Source organism: Aquarana catesbeiana, linkage group LG01, assembly GCF_042186555.1.
Source record: "Aquarana catesbeiana isolate 2022-GZ linkage group LG01, ASM4218655v1, whole genome shotgun sequence".
In the NCBI taxonomy this organism is placed as follows: Eukaryota; Metazoa; Chordata; class Amphibia; order Anura; family Ranidae; genus Aquarana; species Aquarana catesbeiana.
The window spans coordinates 392,649,722-392,677,652 of record NC_133324.1 but is presented as its reverse complement, the minus strand read 5'-3'; the positions used below and the strand labels follow the sequence as shown (position 1 = coordinate 392,677,652).

The 27,931-nt window shown below is 41.6% G+C and overlaps 1 protein-coding gene across 3 annotated transcripts in view; it reads left to right on the top strand.

The window, feature by feature from the left end:
- The window catches only part of LOC141147232 (transmembrane channel-like protein 1), a 179,219-nt gene that overhangs the window by 45,381 nt on the left and 105,907 nt on the right, over nt 1-27,931 (top strand). For all 3 annotated transcript variants that reach the window (XM_073634409.1, XM_073634429.1, XM_073634418.1), the window contains 3 exons: nt 1,739-1,881; nt 9,803-9,947; nt 24,722-24,916. In XM_073634409.1, coding sequence (XP_073490510.1) covers nt 1,739-1,881; nt 9,803-9,947; nt 24,722-24,916 — 483 coding nt within the window. The remainder of the gene's footprint in view (nt 1-1,738; nt 1,882-9,802; nt 9,948-24,721; nt 24,917-27,931) is intronic.

Below are 27,931 nucleotides of genomic sequence, written 5' to 3'. Positions count from 1 at the left end.
TTTTCCATGTGACCATTATATTCGGTCGGAACATATTTCATACTTTATTCAATGTCTGGTATTATACTTTAAAATATGTTTTGTGTTTATATTGCATATATACTTATTGATGTATTTTACATATATTCAGCAGAACTATCCTTAGCTCCTGAAAAAGCGTTATTTAGACACGCAACATATCGAGCGACTTATGCCGCGTACACACGAGCGGACTTTTACGGCAGACTTTGTCCGACGTACTTTTCAACGGACTTTACGACGGACTTTCCGAATGAATGGACTTGCCTACACACAATCAACCAAAGTCAGACGGATTCATACGTGATGACGTACGACCGGACTAAAACAAGGAAGTTCATAGCCAGTAGCCAATAGCTGCCCTAGCGTCGGTTTTTGTCCGTCAGACTAGCATACAGACGAGCGGACTTTTCGACCGGACTCGAGTCCGTTGGACAGATTTGAAACATGTTTCAAATCTAAGTCCGTCAAACTTTTGAGAAAACAAAGTCCACTGGAGCCCACACACGATCGAATTGTCCGACGAAATCCGGTACGCCGGACCAAGTATGCCGTAAAGTCCGATCCTGTGTACGCGGCATAAGAGAAAACCTACCTGGATCTGCAATTTAACCCACAACTCTTCATCTTACATTCACAAATCGTAACCTCGATTTGGGAATTTGTTCCCTATTCATTATTCTTTGAATGTTTGATTATAAGTTATATGTTTAACAAGTGGTGTTCTAAATTGCATGTAGGGTAGGAAATACTGACTACATAATATTTTTATATGGAAAATGTAACATTTATAGTATCTATTTTCAATTTTGTAATTTAAACTTAATAAAATAAAATCATTTTTATCTTTTATAGTTAAACTACTCGTGTGCCTATAAAGTCCAATTTTCTAGCTCTCACACTCTATCGAAATTATCGCATTGAGCTGGTTGCTATGGAGCGGCCGCCGTGTCCTTAACAACAGATGACCCATCAGCTATCAGCGGGTTCCCCACGTTGCAGTAATGCCAGTATCTCCAAACAGTTCAAACAGTTTGTCTAGTTTTCTTAGGGGAGGTTTAATCTGTCTTATCAGCATTCTGGACCTTGTAATATAGGTGTGTTTGGTGTCTAACTGATTAGTATCTTCATATGCATTGTAGACACTTTTTGGAAAGGTAACTCCATTAGCATAGGGTTTATCAAACATGAATGCAAGAGTTTGAGATGTATGGATGCTCAGCTCTAGGTTAATACTCCAGATTTACAGATGTATTCCTTGTGCTTCTTTCTAGACAAATTTTGACTTGACCATTTGCAACAGCTCCTCATCAGTTGTTTGAAGACCTTGAGCTAGTGAAGGTTTATGTTTCCTTACAAGCCTTCTAACTTGTCTGCTTTCTGTAAAAATGTGCCTTAAATTGGACTGTGGTTTCTCAAATGTGTCACCTTCTCTAGTTGCTTAGCATGACATGAAATTAAAATCCAACCATTTTTGTTACAGTCTTATGAATTCTAGGCAAAATGAGAGTGGCATCTTGTTCAGTACTATTAGTAATGTTTTAAATTGTTAGCCACCCACCCAAGCCATGTTGATACCATCTTTCTTTCTTTGATACCTTTAATCTGCAATGCTTTTTATGTAAGCCAAAGTACAAGGTACTCAAAGCAAAGTAATGTTTTATTGTAGACTTTTGTTTTTATGTTTGCATTTTATGTAAGCTTTCTGTTTGCATCTCAGGGTTTTGCACAGTACTCTGTTCTCTTCTATGGATACTACAACAGTCAAAGAACCATTGGATGGCTGCAGTTTAGGCTCCCACTTTCTTACTTGCTAGTTGGGATCGGTACCATTGCATACAGCTTTATGGTTGTAATAAGAACGTAAGTTGTATTTATTTTTGGTTTTCGTGATAACTATATTTTTTGTTTTATAGAAGATGGACTTAGTGATGGATACTAGTGATGGTTACTCTGATGGCAAATACAACACAAAGCTTACAAAAAGCACATTTTTATATAATTTGATTTTGCCCTATCAAATCAATCTATTAATTGTATCCTAAAAAGAAACTAAAATTGCAAAGCTATGCAAAAAAAGGCAAGCAGAAGGTAAAAGACTAGTCACTAGTATTGTCTGTGATCTGTTTGTAGCTGATCTGTCCCCCATTGGTCATTTACCATACCTTGCTCTGAACTGTGTTTCTGCGGGGGGATGGCCATCTTGGTAATGTCAGGGCTTAGCTTGCTCATGTCAAAGCCAAGATAACAGTGAGCAGCACAATAATGATATGACCAAATCTCACTCCAAATCTCATGGATTAGCAGTCAGATGCAACAGTGTCTTAGATCTCACACTGCAAATATACAGCTAATGCCCCGTACACACAGTTGGACTTTTTTCGGACATTCCGACAACGAAATCCTAGGATTTTTTCCGACGGATGTTGGCTCAAACTTGTCTTGCATACACACGGTCACACAAAGTTGTTGGAAAATCCGATCGTTCTAAACGCGGTGATGTAAAACACGTACGTCGGGACTATAAACGGGGCAGTGGCCAATAGCTTTCATCTCTTTATTTATTCTGAGCATGCGTGGCACTTTGTCCGTCAGATTTGTGTATATACGATCGGAATTTCCGACAACGGATTTTGTTGTCGGAAAATTTTATATCCTGCTCTCAAACTTTGTGTGTCAGAAAATCTGATGGAAAATGTGTGATGGAGCCTACACACGGTCAGAATTTCCGACAACAAGGTCCTATCACACATTTTCCATCGGAAAATCCGATCGTGTGTACAGGGCATTAGAAACCAAAGACACGGGAGTACCTAGGCATACCAGGAAATACATTGCTATTTTCAGGAGGAATTCAAATCAAAGGGTATATATTTTTGGGGTACTGCTAAGACAAAATTACCATTTCCAGATATAACCTATATAACATAGCAAATACTCACTTTTTAGGTTCAGTTCCAATTTAAAATAATCAGTATGGACTAGAAAAAAGGCTGTAGTGATGACTGTAATCAGCTGAAAACAAACCTGTGCTTCACCCATGCAGGGAAATGCAACATATTTGCTTTAAAGTGGTTGTAAACCCTTACATATAGCCAGTAAACTGATTAGCCTCAGGTGATACACAGAGATGAAATAAATTTTCCTACATAAGTTGTACCAAGTAATCTGTAGTCCTCTCTCCTCTACATCCATCTAAACAAAAAAATAAAAACCTATTGCTTAGCAATAGAAGGTTGAGGGGGGGAGGAGGGGAGGATCTGACATAACAAACACCGTAGAGCTAGAGCACAGAGCTCAGTGAAACCTAGAACCTGAGTGGAGGGAATGGTCACACCACATTCTTCTACACACTGTGATGGGAAACATTCACAGCTGAGCTTGTCAGTCACCTGTTGTGTGCTGAGGGGAGGAGGCAGGCCTTCACTTGGTAGGCTATGGAGTCAGCTTAGACTATTATCAGTGACTCATGCAGATAGCAGAGGGAAGAGAGATCAGAGAGAAATGACAATGGGTGCTTTTGATTGAGGCAAGTGCACAATATAGAAGGATGTGCTTTGTTCATTTTTCACGTTAGAGGTTTACAACCACTTTAATGCACCCCCTACAACATATACTCAGCTTTCTATTGCTCCCCGCAGGCACCAGTAATGTTACGCAGGGTGCTTTATGTAAACTCTGAAGTCATTCTAGTTAGAGCTTACACAGGCTGAGCCACTAACTGCTATGGGAGGAAATGGAGTGATGTTCTACTCCATACCTGGAAGTGCTGGGTATTTTCTTTGCTTCCTATGGCTGAATGGAGCAGTGTGTGAACAAAGGAAAGATACAAATATTACTGAAGGTGGATGCAAATTAAAGATGAACCTGTTGCTTTGTTCAGTATGGGAACAAAGCACATGTTTGACAAAAGTGTAAAAAGAGTAAGGCTGGGTTCACATTGGTGCAATGTCAGACATTGCATGTGATTCGCACTGCACTGCTGTGCAAATCACATGCAATGTCTGCACAATGTGAACTCAGCTATACAGATTGTAAACTTGTGCAGGAACCTTTTTTTGGTCCACACCAGAATCCGCACCAGAATCTGATCGCAAGGGTGTTCACACCCATGCGATCCGATTCCTATCTGCTGAGCTGCAGAGTTCCACAGCAGAGACTGGAGTATTTATACATAGGACGACAATAAACCGTATGCTCCATAGAGTTGGGCTTTATGGCAGAGTGGCCAGAAGAAAGCCATTACTTTCTGCAAAAAACAAAATGACACGTTTTGAGTTTGCGAAAAAGCACGTGGGAGCCTCCCAAAATGTATAGAGGAAGGTGCTCTGGTCCAATAAGACTAAAGTTTAACTTTTTGGACATCAAAGAAAATGCTGTCTGGCGCAAACCCAACACATCACATCACCCAAAGAACACCATCACCACAGTGCAACATGGTGGTGGCAGCATCATGCTGGGGGAATGTTTTTTCACCAGTCGGTACTGGGAAACTGGTCTGTCAGGAACCATGAATCAGACTGAGGTAGAAGTACAGTTAAATCACACTTGTTTAATAATAAGAAAAAAAGGTAAACATAGTTAAAAAGATAGCCAGAGTTCAGGAACCTGAACGGATAGTCAGACAAGCAAAAACATCAGGGAGCCAGAGATGAGCGTAGTAAAACAGCAAGCAGGATCTGGAGCCAGAAGGATTGTCAGCCAAGCAAGTCTTTAACAGGAACACAGGAGAGCATATCTAGAGATGTGACCAAGGCGAAGGCAGAGATCATCTGGACTGGACGGCTTAACTAGGCAGGACTGACGAGCAGGATATCATCAACAGGTGAGTCGATGTGGAGAGATAGGAGCTGGCAATTAGCCAACAGCTGAGCGGCCAGCTTTGAGAAGGAAGGGCTGAGCCCAGCCCTGACATGATCAGAGTTGAGGGAAAGATGGATGGTGCTAAATACAGGGATATTCTTGAGCAAAACCTGTACCACTCTGTGTGTGATTTGAGACTAGGACAGAGGTTCAACTTCCAGCAGGACAATGACCCCAAACACACTGCTAAAGCAACACTTGAGTGGTTTAAGGGGAAACATGTAAATGTGTTGGAATGGCCTAGTCAAAGCCCAGACCTCAATCCTATAGTAAATCTGTGGTCAGACTTAAAGATTGCTGTTCACAGGCGCAAACCATCCAACTTGAAGGAGCTGGAGCAGTGTTGCAAGGAGGAATGGGAAAAAATCCCAGTGGTAGGATGTAGTGACTTGGAGCTGTGATAGCCGCAAAAGGTGGCTCTACAAAGTATTGACTTTAGGGGGGTGAATAGTTATGCACATTTTCTATTATTTTGTCCTATTTGTTGTTTGCTTTACAATAATAAAAAAAAATCTTCAAAGTTGTGGGCATGTTCTGTAAATTAAATGATGCAAATCCTCAAACAATCCATGTTAATTCCAGGTTGTGAGGCAACAAAACATGAAAAATGCCAAGGGGGTGAATACTTTTGCAAGGCACTGTATGTCCTTTCATAGCGATTACAGGGTTTCTAAATGAAAAACAATCAAGCCAGGATTTCCATATACAGTCAAATTTGAACATGGCATTGGGTAGAAAATATATTTGCTTCTCATATGCAATACTCTTATTCAAAGCTTGCACCCTTTTAGATATCCTAGGGGGAGAAACTGAAACCCATTTACTGACGATCATTCTTCGTGCGATAAAGAGTACTATGGAAACCACAAGGAGTTTATATCCATCCAAAATAGAAAAATCAAAATGCCCCAAAATACATGTCCTTGGATCTATAAGAGAAAGATCTGTTACGTTATCATTCGTTTGGATAACTTCCGCCCAGTATTGTTTAAGCCTAGGACAGCACCACAGCAGGTGAATCAGGTCTCCCTGAGGTTCATCACATCTGTTTCAGCAAGAATCTTGCCGTAGACCTATACTACAAAGAAAAAGCAGAGTTCGATATACCCAATGAATAATGAACAATTATGTTAACTGATACAAGGAGGAAGGAGAAACAAGAGAGTCCTTTGCAGAACCTGGTCCCAGACATCTGCAGGATATGGCCTAACTCTTGTTCCCATTTTTGTTTACATAGAGCTGGATGTCTCAACAAAAATTTAGATAAAAGTTACATATAAATCTCAGAAATGAGGCCCTTTGAATCACAAATATAAACAATTTTATCAAATAACGGAGTAACTGTAATTGAAAAGCTGATAGAGCTGTTTTGGGCCTCAAAGGCATGTCTTATTTGAAGATACTGATAGAAAGACCTTTTGTCTAAAAAAATTCTAATTACAATTGCTGAAATTATTTGAAAAATTAATTTTTACATTGATGGAATGCCCAGGCCTAAAGCCGCCACAGCTTCCCAAATTCAGGAAGTAAATCATGAGACTATATAGGGATAAACTTCTCATAGCCAGTAATACCAAGTAACTCCTTTATAGTTGCCCAGACATGTCCTATAGATAGATAAGATATGCTGAAGTCTCCAAGGCATATAGTGGATGTGCCCCTTTAAACAGCACCTTAACCACTTCTTAACCACACCCCATAAGGATTTGCCCCCTTAAAGACCAGGCCACTTTTTGCGATACGCTTTAACTAACAATTGCGCGGTTGTGCGACGTTGTACTCAAATAAAATTGATGCCCTTTTTTCCCCACAAATCACGCCCGCCGGCCATGCGCATTCAGTCCCCCGCCGTGCAGCATGAGCTATGGCTCTTAAAGGAGCCGCCGTACAGGTACGGCGATTCACAGGACAGAGCCACATTGTCGCCGTATATCTATATTAGCTGGTCGGCAAGTGGTTAATCAATTTCTAAGAGATTTTTGTGGAGCAGCAGCCTTCCCAGCCATTCGAATGTTGGACTTGTGTTGCCAAAAAGTATAGCTAGGGATTTGGTACTGCCAGGCCCTGGGGTATTGAAGGAGTTCTAGCCTAATCCTAGGTGGTTTCTTTTTTCAAATAACATCTCTAAATATACCAGACAAAAGTTAAAAAAATGTAAGGGGAATCCAACAAGGGGATGCAGTTTATATATAATAGTTGAGGCATCCCAATCATCTTAATTAAACTGGTATGTCCCACCATAGAGATGGTTAACTTACACCAGGACGTGAGCTGTGACCTGAAACAGGAAATCAACGAAACTAGGTTAGGGTAATATAATCAACTATTTTATCAGAGATCGTAACAGCCAGGAAATAAACTCAGAAGCAACCTTAACCCCTTCCTGTCTAATGGTAAAACAAATGTTAATGCCTTAGCACAATTTTGCAATTTTGACACGTGTTAGTAAAACCGTACATATCATCAAAACTACTTTGTGCATCCAGGTGGATTATACATTGTATTTACAGGCCAAATTAGGCTTTCATTTGGTGGTAAATGGTAATGGATATCTCCTGATTTTTTTTTTTTTTTTATTATCAAAAGAAAACTGGCTCAAAATAGGATAAAAAAAACTAATTGATTAAATTTCTTGCTACTTCCATAACCTACCACCAAAGAACAACCCAAAATAAATTCTCCTGCTCCCGACAATTGCAGCGATATCACATATGTGTATGTTAGTTGATGTATGTACCCATAGTACAGCCCAGAAACAATAGTACACATTTTTTGCTTTTTTATCCTACCTAAAACACACTGACGCTAACGGACACTAATACTAGTTTAAATTTTTTTTTTTTAATTCTTTCCAAATTATACTGACCCTGGCCTTGACCTTTGACTGTTACTTGACCCAAAAACTAACCCTGGCACTGACCTAGATCTAACTTTGATCTAGGTATTTTTTCTTTATATTGTCTTTTATTTTTTAATTTTTTTTTATTTTTTTTTTTACGCAGAGCTTTGTTTATTTTTCTCTCTGCAAGGATACAGTGTATCTCTCCCCTCCATTCAGAGAGAGAAAACACCGGGGCTGGCTTCACAGTGACTGATCAGTGTGATAACCAATCAGAGGCTATCACAGTGATCAGGTGACCCAGGACCGTGATTAGCGGGTCCCGATCGTTAGTATGGGACTCGGGGCTCTTGGCGAGACCCCGGTCTCTATGCTGGAGTGCGCTGTGCGGTATGCTCCCAGCACAAAGACAGATGCGCATAAATGTAGCCCCACTGAAAAAAGCCCAGTCCAGTAAGGCCACATATATGTGTATTGTCGGAGGGAAGGGGTTAATATGGGCGAATGGGCCTGTTAAGGTTACTAAGGGGGAGAAGAGTAGACTTCTCACAGGTAATTTTAAGCCCTAAAAAGCCTCCAAATTTAGTAAAAGGGGCATAGCCTCTTGGAGGGAGGATTGTGTATCGGACAGAAAGAGGAGCATACTGTCTGCATAAAGAGCAAGCTTCTCTTACTCCTGGCCTCTAAAAAATCCAGCCACTCTAGTGGTCTGGCAGAACAGACATACAAATGGTCCAATAGCAACCGCAAAAAGAAGGGGTGACAAGGGCCACCCTTGCCTCATCCCTCGCTGTAGCAAAAAAAGAGGAGAAAAAAGACCATTTGCTTGGGATTTAGCATATAAATGAGGAACCCAAGAACAGAAGTTCTTACCACACCCAGATTTCTCGAGAACTGCCCATATTTTATGCTGTGGAATTCATTAGAGGCATCAAGAGCAAGAAAGGCTCTATTCCCCGGAGAATCCGTTGAGACTTACTGTACATATTTAAAAAAAACATGTCTAATATTAACTGCAGTAGACAACTTGGTTATAAAACCTATCTGATCAGAATGTATAATACTAGTTATCATCTGATTCAATCTATTAACAAGAGTTTGGCTAGTATTTTAATATTGACTAGAAGAACAGAAATAGGTTGATATGAATCAAGTGTCGTAGGGTCTTTATCTTTTTTAAGGATCACTACTATAGAGGCATTATACTTAGAGTCAGGAAGAAAACCTGTCCCGGATGCCTCATTAAAAATCTGGAGGAGGAAAAGCAGAAGATTATCCCCATATTGTTTGTAAATTTAAACGGGCAAGCTATAAAAACCTAGAGACTTACAGTTAGGCAAACTTGCCATAGCCAGCTTCAACTTCTGGAGCATCAAAGAAGCATCAAGGTATGCTTTATCCTCACTACTCAAAGATGGCATATTTATACAATCCATATTTATAGGATCCAAGCCAGCAGAGGCATATTTCAGCTTGAATGTGCATAACTCACTATAGAATACTAATAATAACAGAAGATGTATTATGAATATGCTCTGTATTGTCTTTCAAAGCTCTGATATGAATATCCAATTGCAAAGATCGGGTGAGCCAATAGTCTACCCGCCTTCTCCCCTTCCGCCCATAGCAGATGTTTTTGAAAAAATGTTTATTGATGGCCTTTTTTGCTATCAGTTTTTGAAGGGCCCTCTGTGCTTCCATCCATGCTACCAAGTTACTTCGAGAACGATCACTAATATAATCTGTTTCATGCAAACTTTTTTGTTTTTTTTTCTTTTTTTTCTTTTTCTGTTAATGCAAACCTTTGAGCCTGTTCTTCATCCCTTCTGGTCGCTGACTTAAAAAAATTGACCTTTTTATTTAGAGGGCCTTGCAAAAATGCTTTAATTGAATCCCAGATTACAATTCTAGAGGCAAAGCCATTATTTACCTCAAGAAAACGAGAAATATCGGACATAATTCGACTGTCTGATTGAAGGTTTTGACCAGAAAGATCTGGCGTTGAAAGTTTGTCAGTCTAAACAGAATAGTTACAGTTTTTGTTTTCACACTTTGATATTCTCTTTTTTACTTTTCTTACAGGATGGCCAAGAATGCTAATGATGATGGAGGAGGGGATGACAACAGCTTTAATTTTAGCTGGAAAATGTATACAAGCTGGGATTTCCTGATTGGAAACCCAGAAACAGCTGACAATAAATTTGCATCTATAACAACAAGCTTTAAAGTAAGAAACAAAAATGCAATCCTTTTTAGGTTCCCCTCTCACACCTATTAACTCCTATTGTCTAGAGCAATTTTTACATCTCTGTTCTGGACCTGTTTATTCGGCAATCATTTTGTCATGACTTAAAGCTGCACATCTCCACATTTCCCGTCACTTTAACCACTTCCTGCCCAGCCTATTGTCAAATAACAGCTGGGCAGGACTTTCAGCATTCCGGGTGGACATCATATGATGTCATCCCAGAACACGCCTCGTGCATGGTCATGGGACCGCGGTGCTGTTAGATCTGTCACCAGATCTATCAACTGATGACTGATCGGTGTACTGGTCCACTGCTGGTACCATGTGATCATTGTCACCAATCACAGCAGATCACATGACAAATGTAACAATGGATGGCTTCCTCTCATGCCATTGTGTACAATTGTGTTGCTAGCTGTGATTGGTCACAGTGATCACATGGTATAGACAAGGACAATCACAGCCCATCTATACCATGTGATTAGCTGTGGCCAATCACAGCTAATTACAACAACAATGACTGAATGAATCAATTTAATTCAGTAAAAATGATTGCTTGATCATAAGAATCATAATGTGTAAAAATAAAAAATAAAAATCCTGATCACTTTCCCAGAATAGTATTGTGTTACTATGGTAACACCGTATTGCTCTGCTCACTTACTAAACTTTTTGTTTAGTTAGCAAAAAATAAAAAAATCCAGTGGTGACTAAATACCACCAAAAGAAAGCTCTATTCGTCGGAACAAAAAAATGATAAACTGTCACAATTGCAGTGTTGCCTGACCGCGCAATTGTCCTTCAAAGTGTGACAGCGCTGAAAGATGAAAATTAGCTGGGTCAGGAAGGGTGTAAAAGTGCCCAGTATTGAACTGGTTAAATAGTTTGATTGGATCAAGCTGGTTCAAATTAACTGATCTTTCACTAACAAATGTGGTGGCTTTCCGTGCTGTATGAAATTTACAGTACATAGCATCAACTACATACAGTATATAGCACTATGATCCAGGTGTGAGACAAGACCTTCCTGTCTCACACCTGGAACAAAATAGAAGCAGGCTGAATGGCACTCAGCCTTTGTATTCTGTAAATTAATACAAAGCTTCTTCTGTTTGGCAGAGTTTGTGACACCATCAGTCCACCTTTCTGCTTAAGTCAATAAAAAGAAACTTTGCATTCATTCACAGAATACAAAGCTCCCTATGAAAGGCAAAGCACCACTCAGCCATTTTATTCCAGGTGTGAGACAGGAAGGTCTCCTCTCACACCTGGATCATAATGCTGTATACTGTATATAGCTGGGGCTATGTACAATTTATACAGCACTGAAAGCCACTGTGTTTGTTAGAAAAGGAAATAGTTAGTTTGGACCAGCTTGGTCAAAACAAAAAATTTAAAGTGGTTGTAAAGTGGTTGTAAACCACTGACATGAAATATGAACAAAGCATATCCCTCTATAGTGTATCAATCAAGAGCACTAAGTGTCATTTCTGCCTGCTGCCTCGTTTCTCTGTTATCTGCAACGATAATCTTCTGACAAGTTTTCCTGACACCAAGATAAAAAAAGGTGACAAGAAAGGGAGCTCCAGCACAAAGCCTGTGATTGTCAGCCTCAGCCTGTTTCTGTGTGCTGTGCGAAAGAGGGGTGTGTCTCTTCCCTTCTATCAGCTCTCACTGAGCTCTGCATAGTGCAGGGGTAGTGAATTAAAATTCAAGGCGTTCCAGTCACCAAAAACATTTTTTGGCCGAGGTCTGAATCACAAGACTGTGCCATGAAAGATTGTACGTGTCTTCTTTTCTTTTTTTGGTGCAAGCCACGCTCTGGCACTTTTCTTATGCCACGTACACACGGTCAGATTTTCCGACGGGAAATGTTGGATGTGAGCTTGTTGTTGGAAAGTCTGACCGTGTGTATGCTACATCGAACATTTTCTGTCTGACTTTCCGCCAACAAATGTTTCTTAGCAGGTTCTCCAATTTTCCACCAACAAAACTTTGCTGTCGGAAAGTCCGATCTTGTGTACAAAAGTCCACGCACAAAAGTTCACACATGCTCGGAACCAAGTACGAGCCGGAAGCGCTCGGTCTTGTAAAACTAGCGCTCGTAATGTAGATAGCACATTTGTCACGTGGCAAATTTTGAATCTCTCAATGCAGAGCATTCTCTTCTTCTTTATAATGCTATAATAATGAAGTTGCTTTGCTGCTGATATTCACAGATTTCTGACAAATGGAGTTTTTATTATTTCTCGTGATCTCCTGAATAATCTTTGTTTTTGTTTTTTTCTCGTGATCTCCGGAATAATCTTTTTTTATTTTCTATTGATCTCCATTTTTTTTTTTGTTTGTTTTTTCTCGTCATCTCCAGAATATATATTTTATTTTTCTAGTGATCTCCATAATATTTTTGGTCGTTTTGTGTGTCAAGTTACCACAACGCCATTATTATCTTGTATTTTTTAACCTCAAAGAGATACAACTATGTTGGTGTCCCTTGTTAATTTGACATTGTATTTTTGAAATGTACCTGCCTACTCACAAACAAATTGTCCTTTTTGAAGTAAAACACATAGCCAAGTATTTGTCAAAACAAAAATTAGGAATTTAATAGGGGTCATAACAAAATAAAGAGGAAGGCAACGCTGGAGAAACAATTGGAATTGGTGAAGCCTTTGTACCCCAGGGCAGACATCAATTATTTGACTGTCAAATTTGATAACCTGAGGAGTCCATTTAATAGGGAGCACAATATGGTCCAGGACTTCAAGAGATCGGGAGCAGCAGCAGATGACATATATGTCCTGAGGCTGTGGTCTTACAACAGCCTGTGTCTTTTGCCAGACCACACCAAACCCAGGCCATCACTCTCAACACTTCCTTCCACGTTTCCTTCCATGCTGCTCTGGTGGGTTGGGTGGCTGTGGTGTTGGTGGTGTTGCTGGAGGTGGTGGAGCAGTATGGTCCAACTCACACAGGTGGCTTTTATTTGTGAGTTGGCCCCTCATCCCCTTGTTTAGGGCCTGAAGAATGATTTCCTCACAGATGAGGCATTGGCCCTCCTCCATGTGTTCCAGTTTACTTGCTGTCACACATCCAAACGACTCGTGGACACCAGGGGTCATTGTAAGTACCGCAGTAGCCTGGCGAATTAAAGCAGTTGTTGACTCCTCCAGGTTCCTCACCTTCCTGGTCCTTTTGGTTGGAGGGTGGAGGGGAGGAACCTGGGATTCCATCAGGCTGCTTGCCACGGCCACCTCCTGGCTGAGACTTTCCTGTGTATGAAAATGGTACATAGTTTTAGTTTTTTGTTCATCAATCACACAATTTTGAGCTCATGACTGTTGCAAATTGAATGTTAACAAATAGAAAAGACTATCATTCTGATTCCAGCATTTTTCATTCTTGTCCCAATAATATTTGCCTACTATTGTCTATTGATATGTAAACCACTTTGTTAAATCAAAAATTAGTGATCAATAATAGCATCTAGTTAATATCATTCAATTTTTAACAAGAAATAGGTCCAACAATGTTATACCTGGCTCAAGCTGGGATCCTCCACATCTTGGGTGGAAGGCCCAGGCTGGACTTCAGGAGCCTCAGCTGATGTGGAAGGAAGTGTGGAAGGAAGTGTAGATAGTGATGGCCTGGGTTCTCTCCAGCCTGGGTACATATATGTCATCTGCTGCTGCTCCTGATCTCATGGAATCCTGGACCCATTTGCACTCCCTATTATATGTGCTCCTCAGGCTACCAATTTTGGCCTTCAAATAGTTGATGTCTGCTGTGGGATACACCGGCTTCACCAATTCCAGCAGTTTCTCCAGCGCTGCCTTCCTCTTTTGCTTGTTGGAGTATTCTCTGCATGTCACTTGCCAGAGACATGGCAGCTCCCTGTACATATTGAGGAATTTGGGCAGGAAGTCCGGGTCAGTGAATTTATCCACCATTTTAGCTGTAAGACACAACACAAGACAAACCCTAATGTCAGGCTAAACTCTCCTATTCTTGTCCCGATATAGGCCTCAATCTCTAAGCAGTATGGGCCACTAACCACTGATGCCCCAAGTTAAAAATGTACCTTAGTTTGCACGATTGGCGCTTTCGCGATCCTCCGTCCTCCACTCACAGATCGTACGTACGACGCCCACATGTTATGCATTATATACACTGCGCATGCGTGAAACTCCACCCCTGTCCTTCTTTCTAGTGTATTCCCCGCCTCTTCTCTTTCAGGGCAGTGGGAGAACACATGGCGGGGATACAGCAGGTGCATGCAGAGAGCAGCAACAATGAGGAAAGCCCAGAGCAAGGCAGTTCCAGATCCAGGACGAGCTATAAAGCCTCAAATACGTCCTTTGTAGAAATGGTGGAGATGGTTGCCATCTTGAAGAGGGCAGACTATGATGGGAAGTATGGACCGTATAACAACCCAAATGTGACAAAGGCCAACATCATGACTAAAGTTGTGAGAAGTCTGCACAGGAATTTTGGGGTACGACGATCCAAGGAGCAATTGAGGAAACGCTGGTGAGACCTGAAATTGAGGGAGCACGATCTGTATAAAAAGATCAGGAAAGTGCTTCAAAAAAGTAAGTATTTGTCGTGTGTTCTTATTATTATTACTTTTGTGCTGGTCCATGTGCTTTTCTTTACTGTTGTACAGTTTAAAATGCCAAGTTTGAGGTTCGTGGGCACAGTAATCGTTCGTATTAAACATTGTTCGTTCGACCACTAATATGACATTTTTGGCAGATGCAGGTTAACTACATTTGTTCACGCCTATTTGGATTCAAATAAGTTTATTACATTGTTGTCTAGATGTGTTTGTAACTATAATGTAATGCAAACTTGATTCAGTGTAAGGAGAGGACACTCAGCAGCTGTTTACACATCTGGATGCAGGAGCACTGGTGTGGGAGACCAGAACAACCTTTTTATGATGTCCCACGCAGGTGCTCCAGTGGATACTAGGGGTCCCTCTATGTGTGAAACTTTAACAAAACAGGTAAGTATTCCAGCTTTTGAAAGGGAAAAAATCATGTCTTCAGCTTGTTACTCTGCCAAAACAGACAATTTGACGACACTTCCAAGCAATGTTTCATATTCCTATAATATCTATCTGCTAAGTATACCTTTTTTGTATTCACATAGGGGATTAAAGAATTGGGACATCTGAGGACACCAGGAACCCCACACCTCCTGAAGAAGGGGAACAACTTAGCACACAACCTGATGATGTGGATTCTGAGGTTCATGAAGTGGTGGGTGAAGTGGTCGAAATGGTGACCACAACAGGTCAGTGTCTGAGACCACAGCTTCAGGTAATAGATGTATGCCTGCATATTTATAATACATGGTGTGTTTTTTTGTTTTTAGGTGATGTGGATGTTGTGGAAGAAGGATCTCACTTCAACAGTGCATGCGCACAAGTACTCATCCGTGTGATATTGGTGTGCAATCAGGATTTAGAGAAGGTCAAGCAAAACATCAATGATGTTCAAAAAAGATTGACCAACATCATTGATGTTTTAGCCAAAATCTAAAACCATCAAAAAATGTAAATGTTGTCGTTATTGTTTTTTGTTTAAAAATTTTAAAGTCATCGCAAAGCCAAATTTTGAAGATGCACACAGAGTGTCAACATGTGCTATCTGCCATCATGGCATATCAATGTACGCGTTTTGTGGGTGAAACCCCTTCCTCGCAACTCAAGTAGGTGAGAGGAAGGGGTTGCACCCCCTAAACACATCCATTGATCCCCCATGATGGGATCTAGCACATGTTGACACACTGTGGCGTATTTCAAAAAAGCCAAAGCACTTTGCACTACAAGTGCAATGCAAGTGCACTTGTAGGGCAAAGTGGATTGTCCTTTCTGAAATAAGGCCCAGTGTGTCAACATGTGCTAGCTCACATCAATGGGGATCAATGGACAATGGCGTATTTCAAAAAAGCCAAAGCACTTTGCACTACAAGTGCAATGCAAGTGCACTTGTAGGGCAAAGTGGATTGTCCTTTCTGAAATAAGGCCCAGTGTGTCAACATGTGCTAGCTCACATCAATGGGGATCAATGGACGTGTTTCAGGGGTGCAACCACTTCCTCTCACCTACTTTAGTTGCAAGATGCGTACATTGATGCGTACATGCGTACAAAAATGCGTACATTGATATCCCACAATGGCAGATAGCACATGCTGACACACTGGGGGTTATTTACTAAAGGCAAATTCACTTTGCACTACAAGTGCACTGCAAGTGCACTTGGAAATGCAGTTGCTGTAAATATGAGGGGTAGATCTGAAATGAGGGGAAGCTCTGCTGATTTTATTATCCAATCATGTGCAAGCTAAAATGCTGTTTTTTATCCTCCTTGCATGTCCCCCTCGGATTTACAGCGACTGCACTTCCAAGTGCACTTGCAGTGCACTTGTAGTGCAAAGTGGATTTTCCTTTCGTAAATAACCCCCACTGTGTGTTTTGTGGCTTTATCAAAATAGATGTAGGGAAAAGACACCCATTTTAGGCATGGGATCATGCTGAAAATCCACATTTTGAGTCCCAATTTATGTGCATCTTCAAAATTTGTCTTTTACAGGGGTGAGATCACCTTATCTGATGAAGGCAAAATCAACAAAGTTTTGACATACTAATGTCTCATATGGGCTTCACTTTATCAAATTGAACTTTGTAAATTCCTGAGTTGGGGATGTGGATGTTATGCTTTTAAACATGCCTGTTTAGCCACAAAAAAGGCTATATCTACTGTCAAACATACATGTTATACACCAAAGATGTTGGTTTGTTTAAAAACCCTTTTATAACACACATGTGAATGTGCTTGGAGTAAAAAGTTTTATACTCAACAATGTGTGGCTTCTTCTTTAAATGCTCAATACCATTTTTTTTAGTAAGTTGTTGTAGTTACAGGGACAATGGGGAGTATTTACTAAAGGCAAATCCACTTTGCCCCACAAGTGCACTTTTGGTGCACTTGTAGTGCGAAGTGGATTTGCCTTTAGTAAGTAACCCCCACTGTGCTGTTAAATTTGACAAAATCAGGACATTTTAGGGACTCCAAGCAATTAATTCATGGAGTTTAAAAGGATGATTATTTTTATCATTAATGCATTACGTACATTAACAACAAAAACATTGTGTGTGTGTAGCAGACCCATAGCACAACAGAACATAATAGTTAGCTGAAGAAGAAATTGTCACCTCATGTATCAAATAAGTTACATTTGTACTATTAAAGAAAATGGCCAAAAATAAAAGGCCATTGGAGAACCTAGGAGACAGATAAGAAACATAAGCAGTAAATCAAATGAAATATGAGTTTAGTTTTTCACAATAAATTTATTATAAAGAGATTACAGATTATCTGGCATATCAATTGCCCCCCTACCCACGAAGTACTCCAGAAAGGTTTGCCGTACGTTGCGGGTGTTTTGGGGGGGCAAGCCAGGACGGCCAGCTTCAAGAGCCGTCATGATTTCTTCCGGTGAGCTGGCTTCAGTCGCAACCAAGGCCAGATAGTTGGCTGCATTTTGACGCATAAAATTATGCAAAATGCAGCAGCATAAAATTACATGGTTCAGTTTGTATTCGGCCATATTTATGGCCGTTAGAAAAAGACGGAACCGGCTGGCCATTATGCCAAAGGCATTTTCTACCACTCTTCTGGCACAGGCCAGCCAGTAATTAAAAACCCTCTGGTCCGGGGTCAGGGTTCTCATGGGGAACGGCCCCATTAAATGCTCCCCCAGCGCAAAGGCCTCATCCGCAACAAAGACAAATGGGAGGCCCGCCACGTTATCTGCTGGAGGAGGCAATCCCAAGCTGTCAGTCTCGAGACGCCTGTAGAATTCAGTCTGGGTGATGACTCCTCCATCCGACATACAGCCATTCTTCCCCATGTCCAGATACAGAAATTCATAAGTCGCTAACACCACTGCCAACAACACAATACTACTGTACCCCTTGTAGTTGTAGTAGTACGATCCCGAGTTGGGGGGTGGGACAATCTGGATGTGTTTCCCATCTATCGCACCACCATGGTTGGGAAAGTCCCACTGCTGTGCGAATTGGGAGGCCACAGTCTGCCATTCCTGTGGGTTAGAAGGAAACTGTGGAGTCAAACAAGAAAACAAAAATTAGTACTTTTTTACATAACATTGCAAACAGACACAAATGTTCTTGGCCAACATAAGTATAACATTTATGTAAATGAGTATTTAAAGTCAAAAGTATAAGGTCCACTTATCAGATTCCTCACCCCCTCTGATGGCCATTGTAAAAATTTTAGGGTGGAGGTAGATGTTTTGGACAGTTAACCGTCTCCACTTCATTGAGAGCTGAATGCATAAATAATGTGTGTTACTTTGGCCAGCCCCTCCTTACTTACACTATTGGCAGCCCACTGGACAGATAAGAAGTGTCATAATCCAAAAATATGAATACACACTCCAAATTGAAGCACATTGTTACATTCTGCAATTACCTATCAAGATAATAGGAGAACAAAACTTTAAACAGTACCATTTGAAAGTATTCAGGCAGGCACTTGCACTACATGCTTTGGTAAATTCATCCATAAATATGAACACAAAAGATGTAGGTATAGTGTGTATGGGGTTGGCAAAGTCAGCAGATAGATTGGTATTGGTTGACTTAGCGGTTTGGGGGAAGGGAGGGTTCCAAATGAGTTTGGGCCCCCCAAAAAAGCCTCTTGCACTATACCTGAATTTAAGGACAACAATAACATTTGGACACATTTTAGTGGGTGTTTAGGGTAAGCACTACAATGGAGCTGACAAAATACATTGTTAAGTGACTAGGCTAGGTGTGTATGGGCTCAGGATAGCATGCTGGGAAGGTTAGTGAAGGCAAATATGCACGAAGGACAAAAAAGGAGCATTAAAAGCTTACAGCATGCATGAGGACAAAGAGGACATTCACAGCATATTACAATCATGGTAATTATGGAATGATGAAAGAAATACAACACATTAGCAAACATTAAATACATAGAATGTGATGTTAAAGGATAAAACTTACCTTAATATAGTCCTTCTGCAGGACCTGAATTATGGCAGAACAGGTCTCTGGAATAATGATTCCAGAGCCAGGGGGGAGATCCCAGTCGTAAACGCAATATCCTGGAGACTTCTCCCCGTCGCCAAGTACCGCAAGGTGGTGACTAGCCTTTGCTCAGGAGTGATGCCTTGCTGCATGCAGGTGTCCTGCTTGGTAATATAGGGGGTAAGCCAACAGATGGTGAAAAACAGGGTCTGTTATCCAGAGATAATTCCTGAAATCTTCAGGATTATTCTCCTGGAACTCCTGCAACAAAGGCATATGAGAGAATTGGTCACGATTAAGTAACCAATTCTTGGTCCATGAACTCCTCCTCACCCTGTTCATGGACTGGACTTGGGTCAAAGCAAGAACTCCAACACCAAGCCCAACAACAGCACAAACTCTATGACGAGTACAAAACCACAACATGGCTAGAAAACGGTCGGCTGCTCAGAACGAACTGACAGAACGCACTGAAAATCAGAAAGGACCTGAGAAGAACGAGCTGAAAATCAGAAACGAGTGGACAAGAACGCGAAAAACAGAAGCGAACTATAAATAGAACACACTGAAAGACAGGAACGAACTGACAACACACCCTGAAGAACAGATACGAGCCCCCAAGCACAAACTGAAAAGCAGAAATGAACTGAAAAGCACAAGGCTGAAAAGCGCGAATTGTCTCTCACCAAACTTCTACTAACACGAGATATATACAAGATTAGCAGAAGGAGCCCTAAGGATGGTGCACTGGCTATTGGACTTCCTTTTTATCTGCTCATCATACGCGTTGTACGTCACCGCGTTCTCACGTTTGGAATTGTTGGCCAACATTTGTGTGACCGTGTGTATGCAAGACAAGTTTGAGCTAACAAAAATCCACTGTTTTGTTGGCGGAAAGTCCGATCATGTGTACGCAGCATTACTGTTTCCGCCACACGCTATGGTAATACTCTGTGAATGTAAATGTCCCCAATAGTGTTCCCCCTTACATCAGGTGCCCCTACAAGAGTAATTCATTAAATTGGGTGCCCCATCAGACTACCCCCATAAATCAGTTGCCTCTTATATCAGGTGTCCCCATCAAAGTACCCCCTTACATCAGGTATTCCTGTCAAAGTGCCCACTTACATCAGGTTTCTACATCAGTAGGCCCTTTACATCAGGCATTCCCGTCAGAACGCCCCTTAACATAATATGTGCCCATTAACGTGCCCCCGCTAGCATAAAATGTGCCCATCAGCATGCCCCTTATTTTATGTTAAGGTTCAGGCTAATGGGTACATATTATGCTAGTGGTGGCACGCTGATGGGCACATATGTTAAGGGGCACTTTGATGGGCAAAATGTGCCCATCAGTGTGAAAGTTAACATAAGATATGCCCACCAGAATGCCCCTTATTTTATCTTAGGGAGTATATTGATTGGCATATTTTATGTAAAGGGGCACTCTGATGGGCACATTAATTTTGTTGTGCTCATCAGAGCACCCCTTAACTTAATATGTGCCCATCAGCGTGCCACCATTAGCATAATATGTGCCCATCAGCATTCTCCCTAAGAGAAAAGGTGTGCCCCTGTATATATTTAATCCCACATACCTTCAGGATAGGCGGGTAGTGGAAGCCAGCAGAGGTAGAAAGTTGCAGGGGCCGAGAGCTGTGCCAGGTGTCTTGCTGAAGGGGGAGGGATGCGCATCATACCCCACGGCCGGCAAGGAGAGAGAGTCGGGAGCCAAGAGAAAACGAGCAACAGGGGCCGGGCGCACACGTAATGTCACGCCTTACCTCGCCGGGAGCCATGAGATAGGCAGCAGCAGGGGGCGGGTTGAACATGCATTGTCATTGGCTACGGGAACGCGGAAAGATTGTACGAGTCTTTTTTTCTTTTTTTGGCGCAAGCCATGCTCTGACGCTTTTCTTACCGTTTCCTCCACACGCTATGGTAATACTATGTTTCCTCCACATGCTATGGTAATACTCTGTAAATGTAAATGTCCCCAATAGTGTTCCCCCTTACATCAGGTGCCCCTACCAGAGTAATTCATTAAATCGGGTGCCCCCATCAGACTACCCCCATAAATCAGTTGCCACCGTCAGGGCACCCTCTTGTATCATGTGCCCAATCAGAGTGCCCACTTACATCAGGTTTCGACATCAGTAGACCCTTACCTCATTTGTCCCCATCAGGGTGCCCCCTTACATTAGGTGCCCTCATCAGAGTACTCCTTTAAATCAGGTGTCCCCATCACATCAGGTGTGCCCATCAGAGTGCTCTTTTACATGAGGCGTCCCCATCAGAGTGCCCCCTAACATCAGGTGTCCCCATCACATCAGGTGTGCCCATCAGAGTGCCACCATACATCAGGTCTCCCCATCACATCGTCTCCCCATCAGAGTGCCCCTTTACATCAGGTGTCCCCATCACATCAGGCCTCCCCATCAGAGTGCCCCTTTACATCAGGTGTCCCCATCACAGTGCCATCATACATCAGGTGTCCCCATCACAGTGCCATCATACATCCGGTGTCCCCGTCAGAGTGCCCCATTACATCAGGTGTCCCCTTCAGAGTGCCCCTTCACATCAGGTGTCCCCATCAGAGTGCCCATTTACATCAGCTTTCTTCCATCACAGTGCCATCTTACATCAGGTATTTCTGCCCCCTTACATCAGGTGTCCCCATCACAACAGGTGTGCCCATCAGAGTGCTCCTTTACATCAGGCATTACCATCAGAGCACCCCTTAACATAATATGTGCCCATCAGCGTGCCCCCACTAGGATAAAATGTGCCCATCAGCATGCCCCTTATTTTATGTTAAGGTTCACGCTAATGGGCACATATTATGCTAGTGGTGGCACACTGATGGGCACATATTATGTTAAGGGGCACTCTGATGGGCACCACAAAATGTGCCCATCAGTGTGAACGTTAACATAAAATATGCCCATCAGAATACCCCTTATTTTATGTTAGGGAGTACATTGATTGGCATATTTTATGTAAAGGGGCACTCTGATGGGCACATTCAATATGTGCCCATCAGCGTGACACCACTAGCATAATATGTGCCCATCAGCATTCCCCCTTAGAGAAAAGGTGCCCATCATTGTGCCCCTGTATATATTAAATTCCACATACCTTCAGGGCAGGCGGGTAGTGGAAGCCAGCAGAGGTAGAAAGTTGCAGGGGCTGAGAGCTGCGCCAGGTGTCTTGCTGGAGGGGCACGCATTATACCCCACGGCCAGCAAGGAGAGAGAGTCGGGAGCCATGAGAAAATGAGCAGCAGCGGGCGGGCGCGCACGTGATGTTACGCCTTTCCACGCCTGGAGCCATGAGATAGGCAGCAGCAGGGGGCGGGGTGCACGTGCAATGTCATTGGCTGCAGGGAAGCCCGCTGTCCCTGCAGCGGAGGCACTTTACACTGGCAGCCTGACGGTCCAAACAGAAGCATCGCTCAGTGCGTGTTCGGACCGCGGGCCGCCATTTGATGACAGTTGTAACTTATTTCTGAAAGCTCAGATAACCTGTATAAATTCTGAACTTTGAATAGATGTAGAGAAGAGAGGGCCACAGATAAATAGGTACAACTTATGCAGAAGGATTTGTTTTATCTCTGAGTATCACCTGAGGCAGATCACTTCTCTGGGTATTTGTAAGGATTACAACCACTTTAACAGCTTGACGACCCACGTATATATACTGTGGGGCGGCGGCTCCTACAGGTGAAATCACATACCAATACAAGATTGCCTCTTCCAGGGACCAGCTCTCGCTGTGATTGGACACAGTGGGAGCCAATCAGCGGGTTTGGTGAACCCGATATCCGCCGGGACCCAACGTTTACATAGGTAGAACAAAGGTCTGCCTATGTAAACAAAGCAGATCAGCAGATCGCCATTCTGCTAGTAAGATCGCTAGCATTCTAGCATTCTGCTTCTCACAGTCAAAATATTCCCCACACAGTTAGAGGAGCACATTTAACCCTTTGATCGCCCCTGATGTTAACCCCTTCCTTGCCAGTGTCATTAGTACAGTGACAGTACATTTTTTTAGCACTGATGACTGTATTGGTGTCACTGATCTCCAAAAAGTGTCAATGTCATAGTCCCGCAAAAAAACGCTGAGCGCCGCTATTACTAGTGAGAAAAAAAAAATGCCATAAATCTATCCCATAGTTTGTAGACGCTATAACTTTTGTGCAATCCAATCAATATACATTTATTGGGATTTTTTTTACCAAAAACATGTAGCAGAATACATATTGGCTTAAACTGATGAAGAAATTTGATATTTAACATTTTTTTGTCTTGAATTTTTTATAGCAGAAAGTAAAAAAAAAATTTACGGCGTTTTTTTGATTGTAGTGCAAAAAAACCCCAAAAACACAGAGATGATCAAATACCAATGATCAAATGTTGGAAAAAAAGGACATCAATTTTATTTGGGTACAGCATCGCACGACCGCACAATTGTCAGTTAAAATAACGCAATGCTGTGTTGCAAAAAATGGCCTGGTCGTGAAGGGGGGTAAACCTTCCAGAGTTGAAGTGGTTAAAGTAACAGGAAACATGGAGATCAGCTTTAATAAAACAAAGTAATACATATATTGTTTTTTTTAAGGATGAACAGGGTTTTCTTTCCATGATATTATCTTGCAAAAATATTTTTTTTTAGCAATTCATAGAAAGAAAATGTAACAAAAATTCACTTTTTCTTTTTTGCCCATAGTTAGTTTTACATTGTAAAATAGTAGATAAAAATTATACATTTAATTCTGTAAATTGTAAATTGTTTAAAATTACGCAAAAATTATGATTCTGGTCCAGAGCATTGAACCAGACAAACAAGAACAAAAAAAATGGAAATAATAATGGTCAATAAGATAGAAATGAACATAGAAAATAGCAGGTAAATAATAGTTGAGAGTAGAATTAAACTACAGTAAGTAAATAAAAAAATACCAATGTTACTTACTGTGTCTCTCCATTTTGTGTCTGAACAATGTTGATAAACACTCAGACAACTTTTTTTTTAACAGCAGCAGCTGCTAGAGCTGCTGTATGTTCACAGCAACTCCTGGCTTTGATTAATCAGAGGCAAGAGTCGACTGGAGAGGGGATGGAGGGTCGCAGCAGCAGGGTAGATGGACTGGACATGCTTATTGAGCTTTTGTATCACATTCAGTGTCATAAACTAGTTAAAGTAAAAATGACTGTCCAAGTCTATCGCTGTGGCTTAGTGTAGTAAGACTTCTTTATTTTTTCTAGCATACTACTTGTTTTGTCTAAGAATTTTGTTTTGTGAGTCCTCATTTTTACACCAACTTGAAGAAAGTCCTGTACTATTTTCCATAACACTGAAAGAAGGAGTAATCGAATTGATTGCACATGAATTGAAATAAAGAAAATATATTACTCAGCTCAGGCATATTAGTTCTGTTGGGTTGAAATGTAAAACTGGAGTGGGGGGCAGTGACTAAAAAGCACTGAATGGTTGGGATGGACATTGCCTCCTGATTCTTTACTGTTCATCGGCACCATTGACATACCTAGGTAAAAGTAGTGTCAGTAGACATATACTGTACCACATTCAGTATAGAAGACATGTTTTTTCATATTATTTTACCGGTTTTAATCATTCTGTTTTTGTTGTCAATTTTAAATGACAGGAATCCATTTTAGAAGAACAAGAAAACAGAAAAGAGGAAAACATTCATTTAGTCCGCTTTCTTCGAGTTCTTGCCAACTTCCTTGTAATGTGCACGCTTGCAGGCAGTGGGTATTTAATTTATTTTGTTGTTCGAAGATCCCAGCAGTTTGCTCTGGAAGGCTATGAAAACTATGGATGGTGGGAAAGGAATGAGGTTAGTACCTGTAATTCACATACTACTTTACGTTCAATGAGTTTTTATTGTTTTAGTACATTTTAAACATAAAGGAATAAGAACTAGACCAGACACCAAACATAAGGTATACTGAGCTAATAAGATTGAAATCTTTAAACATCAATATAATGCATTCCATTACATACATATAGATGACTTGAAAGGGTATCAATTGCATGGTGATTCCTACATAATGCTGACAATCGAATGGCCGCCCACTCCGACGGCTTGGACGCCGGTTTGGAAGCCTGCTGCGTCCGTAAGCCAAGGGAGCAAATGTGTCTAAAGTTGCCATTATTATGTGTCAGAACCTAGGTTTAAAGTACTTATAAGCGTCTTGACTATCTGTGGTAATCTCACCGAGAGCCAAGGGTATTTGTGATCATATGGAATGTCTATCTTCAACTAGGGATAGAAGAGATAGGGAAGAAAAGAAGTATTGGTAGAGGAGGAAAATCAGAAGAGAAAAGAGAATATTGAGGATTGGAAGAAGAGAGGAGAGGGGAGGGGAGGGGGGGAGGCGAGGCAGCGGGCCTCACTCCTTGACGGGTAAATCGGTTACGGAAATACAAATGTAAATAATGGGAATTTCAATGTCTCAGGGAGTACTTACTGATGAAAGTCTATTCTTCATTTTGTCTGAAGTACAGTAATGCCTCCAAACACTCCAGATGAAAAAAAACTTTGCTTCTTTTTCTATAGATTTAGCCTGCATCTCCTCCATAAGCATGATGTCATTTATCTCGGCCACCCACTCGATGAGAGATGGGGGGGAAGTGGTTTTCCAGTGTCTGGGAATTAAGTGTGAGTGAGGAAAAAATTGAGGAGGCCATGTTTTGGGGATTTAATGGTACCGGGCAATATGGAAAGAAGTGCTATTATAGGGGAAGTCGTGAGTGTTTTATCATATATTTCAGTATATATTTGGAAAATTTGTGTCCAAAATGGACAAAATCACATCGCATTCCCACCAGATGTGCTTGTGCGTACCCTTTTGCAGCATTACATCTCCAACAGATATCAGTGACCGAAGGGAACATGATCTTGAGATTGGTTGGGACCCAGTACCACCTTGATACCAGTTTATAATTTTTTTCCTGAGTATAACTCGAGATGGATGATTTATGAGTAAAGATAAAAGCCTTACTCCATTCCGCCTCTGTTATATCCCTCCCGAGCTCCTCTGACCATGCAGTAGTGTATTTAGGAAGGGTGTCATTAGTGCGATCTTGGATCATCTTGTATATCAGTGATAGGGTATGACGAGGAGTTTCTGTGAGAGTGCATAGTTCAAACCCTGTCAAGGGTCTATGGATTTGTTTAGATTCATGAAGTTTCTTGCAATAAGAGGTCAAATGTAAACGAGTGAGCTATGTAACCCTAGAGGTTCCTGTGCTGAGGTGAGTCACAAAATCACCACTATCAGTATCAACAAATTGTTGAGCTGTGGGTCAGGAGTCTCTATTGTAACTGTCCAAAGTAAGTGTGAATCTACCTTCCGGCAGTATCGGATTGTCGAATAGGGGTGTGAGGGGGCTCGGCTCGGTGGATAGTGAATATGTCTCTTTTCTACGGTACCATATCACCAAGACATTTCTGGTGAGGGGGGACAGTAGTGTAAGAGATTTATGAGTCTTATTAAAGCCCCAGAGGAGTGCTCTGAGGTCATCTGAGGACAGGTCTTGTTCTACCAAGGTTGAGGCTTTGATCAGAGGGCGGGGGAACCACTCCAGTATTCGAGAGATTACCGTTGAGCTATGATACAGCTCAAAATCTGGCAAGCTTAACCCCCCTTTAGAAGTGGGGGAGCATAAAAGCTTATGTTTCAGTCTGGGGTGGCTCCCCTTCCATACAAACCGAATTGCCATAAAGCGAAGGGCACGGAAAAATGGCATAGATCTCCGATGTATTTTTTGGGATGGCTGTACCTAGATAGGAGATGCAGTTCATCTGCCATTGAAATGAGAAATTGGCTTTGAGGGAGGCCATGGTGTGCTGTGCCAATGAAAGGTTCAGTGCCTCAGTTTAAGAGATGATTAGCTTGTAGTTACTGAAGTGACCGAACCTGTCAATCTCGGCGAGTATTGATGGGATGCTAATATGGGGTTGGGTCACGTAAAGAAGGAGATCATCCGCGTATAGAATTTATATTGGGAAGAGTGAGTCTGGATGCTGTGTATATTTGGGTTAGTCCTGATAGCTTGGGCTAAATGTTCAATCACTAGGGCAAACAAAAGTGGGGAAAGCGGACAGCCTTGTCTGGTGCCATTGGCAATCATAAATTTATCTGATTATGTACCATTTACCAATATCGTGGCCGTTGGTTTAGAGTGAAGGGGCATAATGAGGGATCTTTACCTGGTTTCGGGATAACTACAATTTGGGCTTGGAGTAGGGTTGAAGAAGGGGTTACCTTCTCGTCTATAGCAGAAAAAGCTTTCGCTAGAAGGGGTGATAGTAGTAATGGGAATGTTTTATAAAATCGTGGGGAAAACCCATCTGGACCTGGGCTCTTGCCATTTTTAAGGTTTTATATGGCCTGTATAAAGTCCGTATCTGACAAGGCAGACTCCATATCCTCCAAGTCGGAAGGTGGGATGGTGGGGAGAGCGGTTTCTTGAATGTACAAAGGGAGGTCTTGCGTAAAGGTACCTGAGTGGGGTTTGGGAGGAGATGACTGTGAGGATAAGTTGTATAGGGTCGCATAATATTGGCGAAATTCTTCAGCAATGGCCGAATTATTCAGTATTTTCCCTTTAGTAGAGGAGTTAATAAAGGGGATAGGACTCCTAAGTTGTCGAGGGTGTAATGTATTTGCTAAGTGTCTGCCACATTTATTAGTTTGAGAGTAGTGGACGAATCTCCCTTTGTTTCTTGCCACTAAAGATCGCTCCGCAAAAATTTGCAGAAGATCCTTCCTGGCATTAATCAGTTCTAGTTGTGTGGACGTGTCAGGGTTTTGTTTGTGTGAATCTTCCAAAGCAGCTTTGGTGG